Here is a 22,206-nt window from a genome sequence, read left to right on the forward strand (position 1 = left end):
ATGTAACTCTCGAAACGGAGTTACTCGTAGAGCGATCGTCATTCATAAGGTTCAATCGTACACTATGTGCAAAAATTTCAAACTTTCTTTGCAAGCTTTCCATATGTTTTACGATTTCATACTTTCTTTATTTGTATATTTTTTCTTCACATCGATCGACGTGGTTTCCGAGTTGTCTATCTTTGGTAGGTACTCGTAGAGCGATCGTCATTCATAAGGTTCAATCGTACACTATGTGCAAAAATTTCAAACTTTCTTTGCAAGTTTTCCATATGTTTTACGATTTCATACTTTCTTTATTTGTATATTTTTTCTTCACATCGATCGACGTGGTTTCCGAGTTGTCTATCTTTTTATGTTTGTTCACTTTTGTGTCCCGAGGGGGATTTATTTTTCAAGACACGTGACTGCTTGATTTACGTGCGTAGGTAGCTGCAATGCAGTGCTATTTGAAACGCTCTACAGAGCTCGCAGCAAAAAATCTTGTTTGCTCTGTGGGTACTGTGCAGAAAGAAAACTCTTTTCATTCCTGCACAAAGACATAAAAATATCTCAGCGAAAACATAAACAAAAACCTTCGAACCATGTTTTCACCAGGGGACTCACTCGCTCACAGCAGGAACTGTATGCTTATAAGAGGGTGATATGAGAGAAAATTTAATGTTCCTCTTGGCAAGTTTTTCAACATAGAACACAATTTGTAGTCAATTAACCAGCGAATTAGAATCGAGCTTTCTTAAAGAACCCAGCTTTTCGTGATGGCGGTGGTGGTGTCTGTCTATTTCCGACGAAGGTTCTTCAGGCATGACAACACTACAACAGATACTTAGCTTTTGGAAATTTCAGGTCCCAAACGTTGATTAAACCAATTTAGGATAAGAGGGGAATCAACCATATTGCAATAACAGGAATACACCCAAGTCATTACTTCATTCCTACTTTCCACAAGCGTACCTAGGCAATATAAATGAAGAAACTAAGATGACGGGAAAAAAGAAAAGTTAAGCATGAAGAAAGAAAGTTAATAATAAAAAGAAAAAATGCGTTCCGTCTTCTACTTTTTAATGCGCAAAATTGTCTCTTAACCATAATTGCACAGAATTGTATGCCTTTTCAGCCGCATTACTTCTGAATGGAGGGGAGGGTATTCTGTTGTATACCATTATTTTCAACCGTGACTATCTAGAAACAGTTTCTTTTCAAGAAAAACAAATGGAAACACTTCAATTATCTTGCTCTCATTCTTTCAGTCTTTATAGCGATTTTTTGTGGGACAAATAGTGAGTTCGACGTTGAACAAAAAGTAATTTGAGGTGGTCTTTCCTTTGGTTCAAGTTCTGATCACAAGAATGTTGCTTAGCTGTTTAAATGTAAGCCTTCTTCCAATAGATCATATCAGATTAGGTACATCAAAATGTCCCATTTGAATTTACTTTGGTCTGCATTTGCCAAAACAGCTTTAGATTTAATTCAAAAACATCTAATATGTACCTAGGTACCTTTTTTTTTTTACTTTGGAATTTTTAAACCAACTATTTTCTGGAATTTGAACGAACCATTTTTACTTAATTGGGATTTCATAATATTAATAGGGATTTATCAGATGGCCCTAAAACTGAAAGGAGACAGAAATTCCAGCGCTGAGAAACAACTCTGATTGCCAGCTGCTTCAAATGTCACTATAATCAGCAAAGCTCAGGACTGCAGTTCTAAAATGGTATACCAGTTTGGCACACCAGTTTGCCTTCCAAGTCCGATAGTGTGGTCAGGTGATGCTTGATCTAACGCCAATTAGGTGATCATGCTTCGGTGGAGGGGAGGGTATTCTGTTGTATACCATTATTTTCAACCGTGACTATCTAGAAACAGTTTCTTTTCAAGAAAAACAAATGGAAACATTCGATGAAGATGGGTGAACCCATTTGAATTCAGGATATGAAACATTTTCATTGTGACACTAGGTCAATAAACTTTTCTATAAAAGAAAATGCTGCAGATGACGTAATCAATATTGAAACACTACAATGTTCTATAGGTCAGACTAAGTTGAAGAGGCCCATACAAGTTAATGGAAAATTGATATGAATTTTTTTACAATTAGGCACAAATACCATCTTCCTACTTTTTTAGTCGTCTGGCCTGAAATGTTATATGATATGCAATTATGCACGAATGCAATTTATGCTACATTTCCATTTATTCATCCCTAACGATGTACTTACCAATCCCACATTACCTCCTTTAACTTTTTCTGTCTCCTACCTAGCACACTTGGAGCAAAATTAATTTTCGAAGGCTAAATCTCCGCCCTCTCCACACAACTACTCTTCTTCCTCCTTGTTGCAAAACCATAATTAGCTTCTGTTTTGAATAAACTTGACTTAATCCGTACTTGACGGAAGGTAATCTTAATCTATGATTATAATTTCATAATTGAAGTTTCCCAACCATAATGCTCATAATGGCATATTGTCTTTGTGGCATTATGAGCTTTCAGCTCGTCTGGTTTTGTAATGACAGCACACAAAGTAGCAACTAGGGTTATCTCTATTGAGATGTTCTTGGTAATGTTGGCTATTGATGCAAATCCGCAGAGTTCATTGTTCCAAGACAATCCAAACTCTTTTTGAATGCTTTTAGCAAATTTAATATTTTTTATGCCCTAATATGACTCGTTCCATTTTAATCAATACACTTGTACATTAACGTAAGAGAGTTTCCAGTAGAACTTCAAGAGCTTTTAACGCCTCCACATAATTTGCCTGACACTTCTTCACTTGTATTACGGAACTCGTCATTATCTAACGTCTTTACTATTGTAGACACGTCCTTGTCAGATGTTTCGTTTGATGGAACGCGAAAATCGTTATCATAATATTGTGCACTTCATGTTGAGAGTGTTAAGTCTCGCTTGTAGGACTGGATAGGTTAGCTACAGGGTGAGGTTCTTTTTGTAATAATTATTGCACTCATCTTTTTTGTAATTACCTATTATTGCAGCTAGCAGTGTTCATTTCAGACACATTCAATATTCTTTGTAATAATTATTGCACTCATCTTTTTTGTAATTACCTATTATTGCAGCTAGCAGTGTTCATTTCAGACACATTCAATATTCTTCTTCTTCTTCTTCCTCCTCCTCCTCCTCCTCCTCTTCGTCTTCTTTTTCTTTTCCTTTCAGCAATATTATAACAGGAAGGGATACTTGGAATGCTTGAGAATATATGGAAAAGATCTTATGAAACCCAAATTTATTTGCCAAAAAAAGGTCAGATAACTCTTTTTTAAAGATTATTACATGAAATTCGAAATGAAATGTTTAAACATTCATATTTCCTTTCTAGTAAAATGTCTCTTCCAAGATGGAAGAACTCGTTTAATTAGAGTAGAAGGACCGAGGGTATACCTACATCTAAGAAAAGTCAGTGTATCCCCAAAAATTAACAACACGTTGTAAAGCACCACTACAATCTCGAGCTTAAAGAAACCATTTCCTTTCAAAGAAAATACTATCGGACTGAAGCGACAGAAACTGTAGCACAACAGACCCTTCCCAGTGTAATTTACTATTTCAAATTTGGACCCGCCTGTGTTTAGACAAATAACTCTCCTTATGGATGGAAAATGGAAGAAGACCAAATATCACGTACAGAATATTTTCAGACTACTCCCGCAGCGAGATGGACACCAAATATGGAAATCAAAACCGCCATGAGTAAGAAATGAGTCCGATCATTATAAAAATGACCTGAAGAAAACGCAAAATCACGTACAGAATATTTTCAGACTACTCCCGCCGCGAGATGGACACCAAATATGGAAATCAAAACCGCCATGAGTAAGAAATGAGTCCGATCATTATAAAAATGACCTGAAGAAAACGCAACTCCTAGCAACAGAGGTAGACCATCAGAGCTGCTCAGATTTCCGACTAGACTAACAAATTCTCAGCTCAGCTTATTGTTCATTATGTTAATTTCCAGTGAAACCACAGACAATTGTTCACAAATCTTCGAATCGATCTAGCTTCTAGTAGACAAGAGTGGGATGTACCGTGTTGTGGAAATCAGTGGTTACAATCACAACGCCCGTCGGGCTACAAGATTGCTGATTGCTCATCATTAAGCTACCAAGTTGCTTCGGCAACCAAGATATCAAGGTGACTCTAATATGGATTCATTGTTCTTTAATGAATTGCTGAAAAATGTCCAAATATCGTATCGTTTGAAAACTCCTCAGTCCTATCATGCCAAGCTTATAATGAACCTAGCACTCGTATAGACTCTACGTACTCTACAACCTACTCTCTTCTATACGTCTATCACAAGACATTACAAGATTGTTTATTATTTCAATCAAATCATTATTAAAGCTAAGAAGTAGAACAAGCAACTACTTCTCTAGGTATATTTTAAGTTCAAGCCACGATGTTTAATTCAACGCAATACATATTTATTACAATGGAGTCAGTAATGTTTAGATTATGTGAGAAATAGGTGAACTTGGGAATGGAATAAGGGCGTATGTCGTTTTCCAACATTTTTCAGGAGAGTAGTTCTAAGTTCAACGTTCTAAGAAATTGTGCGGAAATCGCACATTTTACACACACGCCCTTCTTCCACTTTGTACAGAAGGAAAGACTGCATTCAGCCGTGTGTATTCTGTCGAAGACCTCAAGTCCAAAAGGTGGTCTTTAATAGAATGTAATTTTAAATAATCGTTCTGTTAACGTATATCATAAAAAAATATCCATGGTAAGTAAGTTGGATTATAAATTCAACGCTGAAATATATCGAGTCCCATATTAAGTCTCAAGAAAGCGTACTTTTTTGATTATATCAGATTTAAAACCACAATTTGGAATTGTGTACCCCGGTAATTCACATTGAAAAAGAGTAAGAAATTTCTATTTTATATTCCTTGAATGTTGTTAATCCTGTGGATTAAGAATATTGAGACACAATGAGTAAATGGCAAATTTACTTTATGCTTACTAATACGATACTACTCTCATGGCGATGTATATCTTACTCACAATTTTATTTGTTTTGACCTATTTTTTCTTCCTCAAACAAAAGGCTTCTTTCTCTTAAAAGACTGAAGCAAACTTTTTAGGACACATTTCATACAATACCATTTTTCTCACCTTTTTTCCTTCAAATGAAAAATGTGAGACTTTATAAAATCTTTCGAAAGTTGTTCATGATTCATGATGTTCAGATACTCTAGAATTAAGTACCTATAGGTGAGGGAGAGAGAAAAGAGAAAGAGAGAATGCAGACATAAGGGGGGACGTATTAAAGCCTGATTCTTGCTGGTACAAACAAAAGCTGGCAGCCTTGAACAAAACACGGAGGGTCTACCCACACCTATCTCTACATTCTGAGATTTGTACATGAGTGGAGCGAAAGCGGAAAGCAACATCACTATCACAGATATTGCGTGTGTCGATATTATCCAATGATGATCCAATACCCTTCCAGCTATAATTCTACAGTGCCTATCAATAGGCTGTGATTCATAGGGAGATATAAGACTATTTTCCATAAGTCACCAAATAGTGCAGAACATAGGAACATATCTCACTGGAATAATTATTGTCCCTAGTGTTTAGTTCTCACCCACTAGTCTTGAGCATGGGTGACTGTTATTACAACTGTGCATGGAGTACTCTGACTTGTTACATAAACACTATCTCATGCTTCCGTAAATAAACGAAATCTAACGAACCATAAAGTTGAGATAAAAACTTGAAAGCCACAGCAAATATCTTTTTAGTGTGTAAAACCATGCATTTGATGGAAATCTAAACAAAAAGTTATGAAAAAGTGTAAACAAAGGGAACAATTTGTTTTTTGTTTAAACAGGAGTTTTTTTGTAATTTGATTTCTTATCAGGCTCGAACATTGATTACAAGTTAAAAGAATGTTGTAATATTCATGTAATTGTTTGTATAGGAATTGAATTGAGCTTAACCTTTTCACTAGAGTGGAATATATGGGACTGCGATAGGTGCCAATGATTGCTTTTTCTTGTAAATTGAAATAAAAGCTGCCTTCAGGCAATTTCGGAATTTCACATTTCCGAGAAAAGGAATGAATTCATTCACCGTTTTCAATCAGTTACATGTACCTACCGTTTCAATTTGAATGAAGAGAAGAGGCACAAACAAGATAATATGAATGGGACCAAAACGTATGGGTTGTTGTGTCCTATTCGACTTTTTATCCCTGAAGCGTCATTGTCAGTCGATACAATTTTATCACGGGCTGCTGGCTTTTCCACGCCCCACTCAGGCTGGATGATGTTATTGTGAGTTCGTCTTCTTTTTCTTTTCCTTTCAGCAATATTATAACAGGAAGGGATACTTGGAATGCTTGAGAATATATACCTTTGCGTGACTTTCTGTCGGGTATTTTTAACTGCTAAGAATATCAAACAAGCGTGCTGTCTACTCTTATCTAGGGGCATAGCAGTGCACCAGGCCAAGTTCCGGCCTCAGCATACTCTTTTTCGAGATGAAAGGAGTTTCTTCATATGGGATTTTAGATGAGATCAGAAAACACAACATCTAGTTATATCACTTCAAAACACTCGGATGTCTGCAGTTTACCCTGTATTTATTATATTGATACACGAATAGACTCAAGTATCTCAAAGTCTTGTTTTATAAGTCGAGCCACAATTTCGAATTTCGTTTGCTGTTATCTTCCTTGTCACGAATGGTTCATCAGTCAGGACCTGGATTGCTTGTCTCATGATGTTGTTCTGTTGCAACAGTTGGGACTTGGGATGTTACAGCGTACTGGAAAGAAATATTAGTAGTTGATTATTATGAACGAATGTGTCATTTATCAAACGAAAATTATTTGATATTTTGCTGTTGTAAACATCAATAGTTAGATGAAGAATTTTTTGGTTAAAACCCCAAGCTGTTTAGTGTGTGGTCAAGTTGCATTGTCAGATCATACTCGTAATTCATATAAGTTTTCATCCACTTTTAAGATGTGGATCTTTTAAGACCATATTTACCCGTTTGGTATTCCAGTGGCACTTCTTTTGCTTCAGATCATTTTTTCTCTGTTAACCCCAAAGATATCATAATGTCTAGCGTGAAGGAAAGGAAAAATATTACTCAGACCACTCTTCACATTACCTACTACATACACTACTCCTCAACATTAAAATATATTTCACGGCATAGTCTGTTATTATGCTGATGACTGTATTACAACGAATACACCTCTCTACGATATTAAAATCTCCTGTGGCATGCATCTATCTCCAACAGCAATCAGCATATTCCTGACTGCCTGTCATACTGCCACATACGATTTCATACTTTAACAGTACCTAATTATATTTTTTGTTACTTCAATACTTTAAATACCAAATCATAGAGATGAATAATCGGCATTTGAAAAAAAAAAAAAAAAAAAAAAAAAAAAAAAAAAAAATATCGAATTCACTGGAAGTAGTTTGATCGAGAATATTGAATATCAACTAAAATTTCCAATTCTTCTTAATTTAATAGTGTGCATTTGACAAAACGTACTTTAACGAATATAACGTTCATAGACGGATATATTTGGAGATTTAGCGACAACCTTTTATTGAATTTAATGTCCGTAGGATTCAAGGCAAGTACTTTTTACCTACGGCAGGTTTATGACTATTATCTTACATTTGCTTGCTAATCTAAGTCGGGGATTGGCAAGATGAGCTCAACGCTATTAATCAAACCTTGTGTCAATAGTGCCAAGTATTTCAAGTGTGTAGTCTCTTCACAGACATATGTGTAGTTAGAATTGTACCTTTAGACTGTCAAATCTGTCTTGTACCTGGGACTTTACCACGTACAAAATAGCTCCTAAGGAATTCACGTAGGTGGTCTTTACTTCAGAATCCTTTACTACCGCTGCCATTCTTGAAGACTATTGCACTATTTGTACGGAACATTATTAGTATATTGTTGTAGGCGTTTTACCATTAAGAAATTCCCGTGTAAGTACAGTAAAAGTCATAACTCTTCGTTTTTCCTCCCTGGAGCACTAGACCCAACATCACATTACTGTCATCAACATTCGCCATTTCGATACTTCTTCATTGGACTAATTGCATACTCGTACAACTTGTATGCGACGTGTGTGAATATGTAGATAGAAACGGTAACACTAAAGAGGCAAAACTAATACCCAGTGCTAGATAACTACATGATAAACACATTTTTTTCAATGCGTAATACTTTGACATTACTGTCATCAACATTCGCCATTTCGATACTTCTTCATTGGACCAATTGCATACTCGTACAACTTGTATGCGACGTGTGTGAATATGTAGATTGTAGAAACGGTAACACTAAAGAGGCAAAACTAATACCCAGTGCTAGATAACTACATGATAAACACATTTTTTTCAATGCGTAATACTTTTTACAGACTAATAATTATATTATCTTTGCAAACTTTAGCCTTGGAACGAGGCGAGCCTTAAATTTCAGAAGCGGTTAGGAATTTGTTGCAGAAAAAGGTCTCACAATCAAATAGGCAGTAGATTTTATTTAGTTCTCTAAAGAAAATCTATGTAATTTAGGCATGTGGTCAATTTATAGGCATGTTTTTGAAGTGGCGGCGCGGCGCTACAAGAAAATGTCTAAAATGGTCATAAGTATCTATGTACCTAATGAATGAGTGATGCGCAGTGATTCTTTCAGTACAAAGGACGGGCAACCAGCTCGTGACATACGTGCATAACATGCTTACCAGAAGTATTTTATTGTCCTACTAGGTACATAAAACACTGTAAAGTAGGAGTGCTATCTAGCCAGAAAAGTGAGAATACTAGTCATTAGTGGAAAGTGATAGTATAAAGGCTCATCAAATTCTGATGAGAGTATTAATGACCAACCTTCGTATTTAAGCCACGCGGAGTAACTTGAATTTATTCATCACAATCATTACTGATGTGCTCGCCCTGTACTTTTCAAACACACATTCAACCTCGTATTAACATTTCTGACAGTGTTATCCTTATCTATTCTATTTACAATTCGTGATATTTGGTCTAGCTTCAACCAATTTGTTTTTCGCTGTATTGCGTGACTGAACAATTACACCGAAAATTCACACATACCATTCTGTTGGTTTTCTTTATTGTATCTGATCACGAATCTTGCAAAGAATTTCCACAGGTATAATTACGCAGAGAAAATCTAGACTGGAGTACATTTAAAGTGTAAAGATCTTATTCGTGAAAAATCCTCACATACTAATGGCATGGCAGTGGAATTGGCTCTAATAATATTAGGTATATCATTAGGTTATTACTTATTGCACATTGGAGTAGATTATACAGAAGAAATTGATGGGGCAGTTGACGGAAAAGATCTTATGAAACCCAAATTTATTTGCCAAAAAAGGTCAGATAACTCTTTTTTAAAGATTATTACATGAAATTAGAAATGAAATGTTTAACACATTCATATTTCCTTTCTAGTAAAATGTTTCTTCCAAGATGGAAGAACTCGTTTAATTAGAGTAGAAGGACCGAGGGTATACCTACATCTAAGAAAAGTCAGTGTATCCCCAAAAATATGGCCACTAAAAACCTTTGCAGTTATAATAGTGACGTTAAATCCTATCAAACAAAAACACAACATAAGACACAGGATGTGAGGAACAAGAAGGGCAAAACATTAAAACCAATGAAAAGTTAACACAATAATTGCCACTAAAAACCTTTGCAGTTATAATAGTGACGTTAAATCTTATCAAACAAAAACACAACATAAGACACAGGATGTGAGGAACAAGAAGGGCAAAACATTAAAACCAATGAAAAGTTAACACAATAATTATTGTCTTTGCTAGAAACAAGCACGAGAACACCAGATGCAATAGTTGTTGCTGATAAGTGATACGAATGGCAATAAAACGTGCGATAAAACTGCTGGCAATAATAGGTGTGAATTGTGTAGTGTGCTCCAGATTGTTATAGACCTTTTTGAGAGCATTACCCCCGAACGAGGACAGCAGTTGTTTAACTTTTTTGCAGAAAAACGGCGGGGTAATCAAATCACCATTTGAGCTTTTGAAAAATAAAAATTACTTCCAGTTTGTAAACCAGTGTTAAAGAGGAATTAAACACATCTGATGTTAGTAACATACTATGTTAAAACTACAAAAAATATCGATGAAAAAATAGTTATACTATGAGTAATTGGCTATTTCAAGTAAAAACAGAAAAGTTGCCAATTGCCAATTTGCAAGTTTTGAGCCCTTGTTGTACGAGTACCTACTTTTTTCAACAGAAAATACTTCAACCCTATAAAACACACGATAACATCTATCATCCTTGACGATTCCAATCGGGGTTTATTGCCTCTCAATATTTATAGCACACACGTTTCGTCAAATGTGTTTTTTATAGACTGACACCTACGATGAAAACTTGACGTCACTAATAAAACTGTCATTATGAAAGCTACTTAAGACGTTTCTCTAGTCATAAATCTGGGTAGCATATCAAGTGATTTGAGTATGAAAAATGACATTTGCAACAGAGGTGAATCATTCAACCACAAAGTAGATTTAGAAAAGGTGCTATGGAGAGCTTAAGAAATGGAATTATGTATTAGTGTCACCATTTTTTTAAAGTATCCGATAGAGTAGCTTGGGAGTTAAAAGAGATGACAAAATATTTTTTATTCTGCATTTCAACACCACATTGTTCTATGGATGGAGAAAAAAGTTTGTTCGATAGAAAAGCTCCTGTAGGTTTCCCTATCTACGTAAACAAAATACGGATTTTCAGCACTGCTTTTGAGCTGTAGCTTGAAAGACCAAAAGCTAAAGGGTCGCTGACATAAAGCAACAAGTTACAAAGTATGAAAATTTAATTTTCTTCTAGTTTGTAATCCAGGAAGGGAAAGAAATGGGAAGAGTTAAAGAATAGGGAAATCAAAGGAGAGAGGGAAAGAAGAAAGCTTGGAGGGAAAAAACGGAGGAAGGAAGGAAGGGATTAAAGAGTAATGCGCCAATTTTCTTCTAGTTTGTAATCCAGGAAGGGAAAGAAATGGGAAGAGTTAAGGAATAGGGAAATCAAAGGAGAGAGGGAAAGAAGAAAGCTTGGAGGGAAAAAACGGAGGAAGGAAGGAAGGGATTAAAGAGTAATGCGCTAATATGACCCTGGTGAAACGCTTGAACTTTCTTTCCAGGAAACAAATCGAATTAAATTTAATTTGTTTGCTTATTTTTGCTTTCTATTACGACTTTACAGTTCCATGCTCTAAGCTGTTTGTCTTGGCATTTTCAGATCAACTAACTCTTAAACTAAAACAGGATTGAATCATATTCGAGGAAAATTTAAAGGAGTGTTTATCAAGTAGACGACAAAGACTTCATTAAAAAGACTGAAAATGTGTAGGTATAGTACCTGTACCTCAAAACTTACCTCTAAATATCCTACGGGTCCATTAAATGGGTAGTCAAAAATTTAAAGGAGTGTTTATCAAGTAGACGACAAAGACATTAAAAAGACTGAAAATGTGTAGGTATAGTACCTGTACCTCAAAACTTACCTCTAAATATCCTACGGGTCCATTAAATGGGTAGTCTCCCAGCCTCCTCTCCTCATCCAGGAATTTCCCGGCCTTTCCATTAGCTGGAGGATAAAACAACCCATAGTTGAATCCCTCTTTAAATTCCTGGAAAAAGAAAGAATAAAAAATAAGGATTCATTTTCCTCACACGTATGTCTACATAGAATAATACACAAGCAAAAAGTCATACTGTAAACCAATATGAATAGGTTTTAAATGTGGCGTTGAAATTGGTTCCTTGCATGATTTTTCTTTCCAAATTACTCATAGAACCAAGGAGGATAAAAAGGAAGAAAATAAGGATTCATTTTCCTCACACGTGTGTCTACATAGAATAATACACAAGCAAAAAGTCATACTGTAAACCAATAGGTTTTAAATGTGGCGTTGAAATTGGTTCCTTGCATGATTTTTCTTTCCAAATTACTCATAGAACCAAGGAGGATAAAAAGGAAAATGCAGAAATCAATAGATGAGAAAGTTCGCCTGATGCACGCTAAAGTGCATTTATAAAGTACATTACTTTGGCAAATAGCTTGGTGCTATGGCACTTTGTTTGCGGGTTTCAAAGTGTTTGCACATGATACGCTTTGTCCCACATTTTGCTCAAGTTTTAATTGCTCGGGTAGATAATACAGGAAATGTTCATCTTTTATTTATTCGCCAACTGTACGAAGACCACTTTGTTTGGAATAATAGAATGTTTAATGCGTTTCCATTCCCATATTGGAAATGGGTCATAATTATTATCGTTCTCATTGCTTCTAATGAAATAATTAGGGTAATATGATTAAAAACGATAAATCTTCGAACGAAAAGTATTTTCTGCTTCCTAAAGCGAGCGGTGTAACCACAAGAAAAGATAGACACAGGAGACAGGACAGTTGAGGGAAAAATGGCAAATTTACTTTATGCTTACTAATACGATACTACTCTCATGGCGCTTTATATCTCACTCACAATTTTATTTGTTTTGACCTATTTTTTCTTCCTCAAACAAAAGGCTTCTTTCTCTTAAAAGACTGAAGCAAACTTTTTAGGAATGTTTGGAATAATAGAATGTTTAATGCATTTCCATTCCCATATTGGAAATGGGTCATAATTATTATCGTTCTCATTGCTTCTAATGAAATAATTAGGGTAATATGATTAAAAACGATAAATCTTCGAACGAAAAGTATTTTCTGCTTCCTAAAGCGAGCGGTGTAACCACAAGAAAAGATAGACACAGGAGACAGGACAGTTGAGGGAAGCCTACAACATGGAGTCATAGAATATAGTCTCGTAAAATTTAATGGCATGAATAATAATGTAAAACAAAATAATAAAAAGATATTTGCTCATAGATACTGTCCTCTGATGACCCATGGTTGAGGGAAGCCTACAACATGGAGTCATAGAATATAATCTCGTAAAATTTAATGGCATGAATAATAATGTAAAACAAAATAATAAAAAGATATTTGCTCATAGATACTGTCCTCTGATGACCCATTTGTGCAGACATTATCAAATATGGGCCAACATGTAGGTAAACATTTTATTTATATTTTATGTCTGCATACTTTTTAGCTATCATGCCATTTTCCCCCCTTTTTACTTTCCTTATCCTATAGGAAGGAAAGTAATGTAATCCGGTCAAATTTTCGATGGTCAGTTTTTAGTCCAAAACACGTTTTGAGGTCCCTAGCTCCCTAGAGCCTAAATCCAAAGTTTCAGCCATTGGTCCGTGTGTCTGTAAACAAAATATCTCGAGAACGGTAAGAGCTAGTGACTTGAAATTTGGCATGCAGCTGTCAAATGTGACAAGGATGCGACACGAAACTTTTGGTTAAGATCGGTGCAACGCTTGGCGGCATTAGTGCATAACATGCTTACCAGAAGTATCTTATTGTCCTACTAGGTACATAACACTGTAAAGTAGGAGTGCTATCTAGCCAGAAAAGTGAGAATACTAGTCATTAGTGGAAAGTGATAGTATAAAGGCTCATCAAATTCTCACCTTTTTTCCTTCAAATGAAAAATGTGAGACTTTATAAAATCTTTCGAAAGTTGTTCATGATGTTCAGATACTCTAGATTCTCTAGAATTAAGTAGCTATGTGAGGGAGAGAGAAAGGAGAAAGAGAGAATGCAGACATAAGGGGGGGGGGGGATTAAAGCCTGGTTCTTGTTAGGTATGCTGGTACAAACAAAAGCTGGCAGCCTTGAACAAAACACGCAGGGTCTACTAACACCTCCCACACCTATCTCTACATTCTGAGATTTGTACATGAGAGGAGCGAAAGCGGAAAGCAACATCACTACCACAGATATTGCGTGTGTCGATATTATCCAATGATGATCCAATACCCTTCCAGCTATAATTCTACAGTGCCTATCAATAGGTGAATAGGCTGTGATTCATAGGGAGATATAAGATAGGAGAGATATAAGACAATTTCCATAAGTCACCAAATAGTGCAGAACATAGGAACATATCTCACTGGAATAATTATTGTTCCTAGTGTTTAGTTCTCACCCACTAGTCTTGAGCATGGGTGACTGTTATTACAACTGTGCATGGAGTACTCTGACTTGTTACATAAACACTACCTCATGCTTCCGTAAATAAACGAAATCTAACGAAGCATAAAGTTGAGATAAAAACTTGAAAGCCACAGCAAATATCTTTTTAGTGTGTAAAACCATGCGTTTGATGGAAATCTAAACAAAAAGTTATGAAAAAGTGTAAACAAAGGGAACAATTTGTTTTGTTTAAACAGGAGTTTTTTGTAATTTGATTTCTTATCAGGCTCGAACATTGATTACAAGTTAAAAGAATCTATATAAATAAAATTGTAGATTTGTCTGTACATTGCTTAGAATCGTGAAATTTTTAGTTATTCTTACTCCTTATGCATCCATTAAGAGTTCAGAATAGAATACTAAGAAGAAGATGGACTGAGACAAAAGTTTTCAAGTATTTTTACTTTTTTTTACTTATTGTTATTTTTCCCTTGAATGTTTTCTGTTTTTGCGATTTTACATCCTTGAAAAATACAACTGATACAAATACACAATACATTTTTAAGCCATTTAAAAATAGCTCTCCTGAGGAAAAAAGGTAGAAAAAAGAGGCTTTAGTAGGTACATGAATATTTTGTGTGCATAAAAAATATCTTTGGGCACTTCACTTTTTCAATATCTTCCAGCTTTACAGGGGAAAAAACTGAGTTTTTTGTATTTCCAAGAACTCTTTCCTCTATTCTACTGCTTCCACCTGCTAAACCTTCAACAGTTTGTATATTATCGTTATCGCTTTCAATAAGCAAGGATCACGAACCCACGACCTTTCACTTGGAAGACTGGGCCGGGACGGTAAATGTAGAGCGAATCTCTCACGCATTTCTTTCAATCTGGGAGCACCTTCCGATTTAGAATTAGATTACCAGAGGAACGACTTCATAGCAATTTTGATATTGAAAGAGAAACAAGACAAACTCCCTACGAACTTAAAATTTTCATGAAGCCCCCATATCAGGCATGCCATGGTACTTGTAAAAGTTTTACCTGTATCTATAATTTGTACATACCTAGTTATCTTTCCACCACCGACTATGAGGCAGTTTATGACGTGTAAGTCACAAGGGTATATCAATTTCACGATAGCATGTTCCACCCTAGTGTTGAGGCAACGAGCGGTATGAGGCAGTTTATGACGTGTAAGTCACAAGGGTATATCAATTTCACGATAGCATGTTCCACCCTAGTGTTGAGGCAACGAGCGGTAGGAAATAATAAATTGTCACATGCATAAAGGAGTATTATAACAAGGGTTAGAAACGCATTGAAAGCTGTATGGTAATGCCTATGCGAGCTGAGCTTTCTTTTATGTCTTTCAATAGGCTCCAACGTTCCGCGGTAAAGAAGAGATAGGGGAGAGTAAAGGGACGCGAAGGAGTACTGCGACATATTAGGATTATCAACTCACATCTCATCTCATGAAACTCAAAGTAGAGAAGACAGGAAATCGACTAATGGGGATAATATTTTTCTAAAGAAAATATCTTATAAGCGTTTTAGTTTAGAACAGATGATAGGTACAAAAAACCGTCTTCAAATAACCAGGAAATTATCCTGCACAGGAATGATGTTCCAAAGCATTTGCTGATCTACAGTTTACTCCAAAGATTAAAGCAAACTTACTTTTTCAAGTCCAAAGATATGTGTGGGGTCGACATGTTCCTCATAAACCTACACCTGTTTAATTGAATCAATTTTTCCTTCCTTATAAGTTATAAGTTCTAGTAGCTTAGACCTTGACTATTTTATTTTGACTGGATTGTAAATGCAAGTGTATCCATTAAGTAAAGACGAATTGAATTTCTTTGGGCAGTGATTGGCACCGTCTTCAAATAACCAGGAAATTATCCTCCACAGGAATGATGTTCCAAAGCATTTGCTGATCTACAGTTTACTCCAAAGATTAAAGCAAACTTACTTTTTCAAGTCCAAAGATATGTCAGTGATTGGTAATACTTCTGCACTGGAATTATTCAAACCATAAAATTCACTTAATTATTGACTCCCGTTAGATTTTGCCATGGCAACACATTTTCTAACGTTTTTTAAATAAATACCAGGTAGTGTTATTCAGTTTTTCCTGCTATGACTCTCGAAATAATTTACCGGTAATTACTTATTAGAAAATCAATAATAAATCAGTTCAAATACCAGGTAGTGTTATTCAGTTTTTCCTGCTATGACTCTCGAAATAATTTACCGGTAATTACTTATTAGAAAATCAATAATAAATAGTAAGCATACTCCAAGGAGCGTGAAGGTTGTGGCGCTTTGATACCATTAGGTTGCCAGTAGAGAATGTCTATGATGCTATTTATAATGTTATGCTGTAGTGATATCAAAGAGAAAGAATTTAACTAAAACATTCGAAATTCTACTTGGTGGATTTAGCTGACCACAAATTAAAAAGCTCGGGTACTCGCACGTACTCCAAGGAGCGTGAAGGTTGTGGCGCTTTGATAGCATTAGGTTGCCAGTAGAGAATGTCTATGATGCTATTTACAATGTTATGCTGTAGTGACATCAAAGAGAAAGAATTTAACTAAAACATTCGAAATTCTACTTGGTGGATTTAGCTGACCACAAATTAAAAAGCTCGGGTACTCGCACTTAAATACATTGAAAACTGAAAATTTTCGACCTTTAATATCTATTTTCATACAAATATCTATAGATTATGTGCTAAAAAAACTCTATTTTACAACTCAACATGAAGTTAGCGGAAATCACTCCAAATTTTTACTGAGCGTTCACCGATTGGCACAACTCAATTATCGAGCAGATACTTGATATACAATACGACAACCACTGAAGTCCCTCTTATGTAAAAGGTGAATGAATGAGTTCAAGTGAATCAGTTGAATCAAGTTGACCCTACCGTTGCCCTGATGGAACTAAATAGAGCAAAGAATAGCTCATGAAGTATGCAAGAAGTATTTCGAGCAAGGTGGCATGAAAAATGAAAATGAACGTGGTAATGCGATATTTCCTGTATATGAAACCAGAAAAACGTCAGTCTTGGAACTTGGAGTTTTCATTTATTCATCAGGGAAGAAACACAGCTAGAAGGAAGATAGATCAGGATAAAAATTTTGCTTGTCATTCAAAACCTAGGGGAAGGGGGGAAGATATGTCTAAACCGTCGCTTCGCGAGAAAAATCAAAGTGACTTGTCAAAGTTCATGGATAATCTAGAATCGATAGGAAAACGTACACGATATAAATCCCTTAAAAAGAGCATTGTTCTCTTGAGATTTAAACCATTCAGGTGTAAACAAAACATGTCAAACGATATGTTGATGTTAAATGAGTTACTTCAAATTGAGTCGAGGAATCTCAAATTCGTCACAATTAAACCCTACAATGATGCGTCTATAAACTTTATTAATAAATTTCTCACTTTACTATTGCTGTCTGGAATGAGGACCACAGAAGTGTTCTCTATTAATGGGTCACAAAATTGTGACATGCAGTAGGGAAATCAAATTGAGTCGAGGAATCTCAAATTCGTCACAATTAAACCCTACAATGATGCGTCTATAAACTTTATTAATACATTTCTCACTTTACTATTGCTGTCTGGAATGAGGACCACAGAAGTGTTCTCTATTAATGGGTCACAAAATTGTGACATGCAGTAGGGATTCTCTAGTTTCTGTACAGGGTTCAGTAGTGCAGGACCGGAAAATAGGACAGCCTGTTGGAAATTTTCCAGAGAGTAGCTACAAAAGGAGGACCCAGAGATTATGTTTCGTGACATGGTGACACAATTCAAGCACCCCCTTAGCTTCTTCATCCAGGATGTGTCACATCAATCGAATTTGTCAGACAGAACGTTCCAGAGTGATTTTCCTAATACCAGGAAGTATGAAGTACACAGAAAGAAAACTGAGACGAAAGTGTTACACAAACGAAGTGTAGGTACCTATCTTATCTATGCTTCGATTCATATCCGATTACCTCTATAACTTGAAGATATCTGAGTCGCCTGATTGAATTGATTTGGCATAGATTTTTTCTATCTCTTCTCTTAGATTATAGAAATTGTATGCCAATGTCCGTCTTGCATCCTGATTACCTTGATGGAGTTGTAGTAGGTGGACATTTTCATCAGTTTTTTTGCTACCTACACCACGGTTCAGTGAAATTGAAATAGAGAAAGCAAATCATATCTAGGAAATTATCAGGGGCTGTGTGATACGTTCGAGTATAGTATTCATTCTAATGTGAACATAGCACCTCAATAGCCTAGGCATTTCTCTAGATAAGCATTTGTGTGTAAAACAACTCTCAACTCGTTTTTTACTTTCTATTACTACAGTATAGCGGAGCTATACTAGTAATGAAAGTATTGCAATCGGTCCAAATTTTCAAAATCGGGTTCAATAGCCTAGGCATTTCTCTAGGTAAGCATTTGTGTGTAAAACAACTCTCAACTCGTTTTTTGTATCTACTCTCATTTGCATTGTGGTCAAGAGTTCCAAGGTCTTCTCGGTGAGGTTTTTTTTTCGTTATCAAGTTATGTAAAGTGTGATAAAACAACGTTGCAGCTAGGTCAATTGCGATAGTAGATTTCGTGTCTGCAAAAGACTCAGCTCAGTGCAGTGAAGAATGCGAGGGACTTATTCAGTGAAACTCTCATATCAATAATATCTAATCCATCATTAACTTTTCATCGGATTTAATCTGTGCAAACAGATTGTGCTTTCTATTAAGGGTTAAAAAATGTAAACATTAACTTGTTTCTAAATTACCTACAAATTTGGCAATGATAAAAATACTCAAAGAATGGCGATTGCTACATACATAGACACTGAAAAACACTATTAACACATTGTGTACGAAGCATAAAAACGCGAATTAGCGCTAGGTACGGAGGCCTAATTTGGGTAATTTCCAATGTGATCCATTTCTTGTTTCCAAATTACGTACCTACAAAGTTGGCAATGATAAAAATACTCAAAGAATGGCGATTGCTGCATACATAGACACTGAAAAACACTATTAAAGATAAATTTATTGATATTTATTTCAGAATATTCGAGGGATTGGAACGTCAAAACTATGTTTGGCAGAAGATAGTGAACTAGTTTCCATTAAACTAAAAGTAATGTTCGCAATGTAAATTGCAAGTAATTGTGATTGATTTAAAATGACAAATTGATGCGATTTGTGTATGTAGATCAGGATAAAAATTTTGCTTGTCATTCAAAACCTAGGGGAAGGGGGGAAGATATGTCTAAACCGTCGCTTCGCGTCGCGTCGTGAGAAAAATCAAAGTGACTTGTCAAAGTTCATGGATAATCTAGAATCGATAAGAAAACGTACACGATATAAATCCCTTAAAAAGAGCATTGTTCTCTTGAGATTTAAACCATTCAGGTGTAAACAAAACATGTCAAACGAGCACACCAGTTTGCCTTCCAAGTCCGATAGTGTGGTCAGGTGATGCTTGATCTAACGCCAATTAGGTGATCATGCTTCGTATTATATTTTCGTGTCCAGAAATTACACAAGCAACAAACAAGTTTAAATAACAGAAAAAATAAATCAAAGGGCAAACAGGCAACAAATTAACTACCAGTAAAAGGATACACAATAACAATAAAATTATACCTAATCAGTGATTAATGTCTCATACCCATGTACCTAACGGTAAGAGCTAGAGACTTGAAATTTGGCATGCAGCTGTCAAATGTGACAAGGATGCAACACGAAACTTTTAGTCAAGATCGGTGCAACGCTTAGCGGCATTTCGGCCGCTTTTTGGCGGTTTTAGGTGTAATTCAATAATATCTCGGGAACGGTATTCACACCAGATTTTTTTGTTTAATTTTCAATTTCTTTTGAGTCAATTGAAAGACTTGTTTGTGATGTGACTCATTTTTCTTAGGAAAGGAGACAGAAGGCGGTATTCACAGCAGATTTTTTTTGTTTAATTTTCAATTTCTTTTGAGTCAATTGAAAGACTTGTTTGTGATGTGACTCATTTTTCTTAGGAAAGGAGACAGAAGACTCAGAAGAGGAAGATTAAATGGAAGAAAATTTTCACTGAAATGAAAAACCTTGCAATACACATGTTCTAATTTGAAATTGGAAATCTCGTATTACACGGAATAATACGGAGCTAAGAATCGAAATTTCAACAAATCTTCTCCGAAAGATTACACCCCAGCAGAGCACAGGCACACTTACAAGAAGATAATGAAACTTGAACGGAGTACGAGTTGAATGATCGGCTTGGTGATGACTTGATGAATAAGGCATAAAGTACACCTGATTGTCGTCAGATATAATCTCCTCTACACTTGGCATTTGAAAACAACAACGAGAAGTAAAGTTTTACATCACAAGCACTACTGACATAACGACACAATGCTATAAATCTACCATTGTCGCCTGACCGTAAAGTTTTGGGTGATTAATATCGCATTAAAAAAAGTCGGTAAGTGGGTAACGTGGTCCGCCATGGTTTGCAGTACGAACTTGATGCTAACTTTGAGATCGTCACGAGTACTGGTGATTAACCATGACCAAAGATACCTCTGGGTTTTGTTCTGACGGGGCGACCTTTAAATACTCGTGGACCAATGCATTTGCGAAGATGCTACGAAGAGGCTAGGTAAAGGTGATTTTACCTAGCCGATATTTGAAGACAAATGGGTACGAGTACAACCCATGTTTGAATCTAGACAACAAAGGCTCCCAAAGAAATGAACAGGGATACAAAATAAACAAGACTGGATGTGGGACAAAACATATTCCTCAACAGATACCCCGTAAAATCCACACTAACCAATAAGTTCGAAAATTGAAAGAACCAAGAGGGAAAACACTGATTGTCAATCGATACATGCTGAATAAGTCGAATGAACAGGGATACAAAATAAACAAGACTGGATGTGGGACAAAACATATTCCTCAATAGATACCCTGTAAAATCCACACTAACCAATAAGTTCGAAAATTGAAAGAACCAAGAGGGAAAACACTGATTGTCAATCGATACATGCTGAATAAGTCAAAGATTGAAAGGACTAACAGGAAAACATCGATTCTATGTTGTAATTTGTCATTATGGTTTAAATTCGAAATCGTAGAAAATATACACGGAAGCTCCGATGTTCGAAATGCACGTTTTGAATTATGTATCTTCAAATAAATTCATGCCTGCAGTTGCGATAGTGTTTGCAATTAAATTACTTCTAAATTCGACCCGTGAGGAACACGTGATTGTATCTGAGTCATATTAAATAACTCGAATTAAATTTACCGATAGCCCTACGTTGGGACACATAGAATCATTATCTTTGATCCGAAAATTATTTGGTGTGTTTGTACAAAGAGTCATACGCTAATACTAACGAGTCAACTTTATCGAATGTTCGATCTTTTTGGGCTGTTTTCAAAGCGAAAGTAACTTTCCATTTCCTTCTGTTAATGGTAAATTCAGCACCTCGTTGGGGAATTTGTGCTTTATCTGATACATTACGGGCTGGTCAATGGTCATGCTATGACACAAACCCGTAAAGGCCAATGTAGCAGATGTTTCATATCTACGAATTAACAAAGGCGGTCCATAAAGTAGTTTTTGCTCGTTTTTGTGGAATATTTCTTTGAAAATTGGCGTTTTTGGGTCTTTTTGACACTAAATGGCATTTCTCAGGCGAAATATACCGATTTTTAAAAGCAAAATGGCCGTCCTTTTTTTAGGACACAGGGGACTTGACTGGTCTATATAACATACCTTTGGTAACGCTGCTAGAGTTTGCTGCTTCACATCCCACACCAGTTGACTCTTCCGGAACTGGAGACACTTGTAGGCGTTGATTTCCGGCACGTGGATTTGAACCTGGACATAGTCGACTAGCAGCCCCTCACTGCTGCTGACCGAGTCGCCTTTTAAGTTCTCTTCCATTTACCTAGGGAGCAGAAGAGATCAAACACGTTAAAATCAACAGAAAAATTTCATATCTCACCTTTGCTCCCTGTAAGCAAGAAGCTCCGAAGGTAAGTTCGTTATGGACACATTTGTATTACA

General features: G+C 35.9%; 1 protein-coding gene and 1 long non-coding RNA gene across 2 annotated transcripts in view; both read right to left on the reverse strand.

The window, feature by feature from the left end:
* Positions 1–22,206, reverse strand: part of LOC103514420 (SH3 and multiple ankyrin repeat domains protein 3-like) — a gene marked incomplete at its 3' end in the record, with an annotated part of 64,427 nt that overhangs the window by 29,602 nt on the left and 12,619 nt on the right. The window contains exons 4-5 of the mRNA XM_026827396.1: positions 21,913–22,087; positions 11,582–11,707 (exon numbers count right to left, since the gene is read on the reverse strand). Coding sequence (XP_026683197.1) covers positions 11,582–11,707; positions 21,913–22,083 — 297 coding nt within the window. The remainder of the gene's footprint in view (positions 1–11,581; positions 11,708–21,912; positions 22,088–22,206) is intronic.
* LOC113469568 lies at positions 6,465–11,488 on the reverse strand. The gene is made up of 2 exons (XR_003392937.1): positions 11,455–11,488; positions 6,465–6,805 (listed from the first exon to the last, which is right to left on the reverse strand). It is a non-coding gene; the product is annotated as an uncharacterized LOC113469568 (long non-coding RNA).

Source organism: Diaphorina citri, unplaced genomic scaffold (assembly GCF_000475195.1).
Source record: "Diaphorina citri unplaced genomic scaffold, Diaci psyllid genome assembly version 1.1 scaffold1138, whole genome shotgun sequence".
Taxonomy (NCBI): domain Eukaryota; kingdom Metazoa; phylum Arthropoda; class Insecta; order Hemiptera; family Psyllidae; genus Diaphorina; species Diaphorina citri.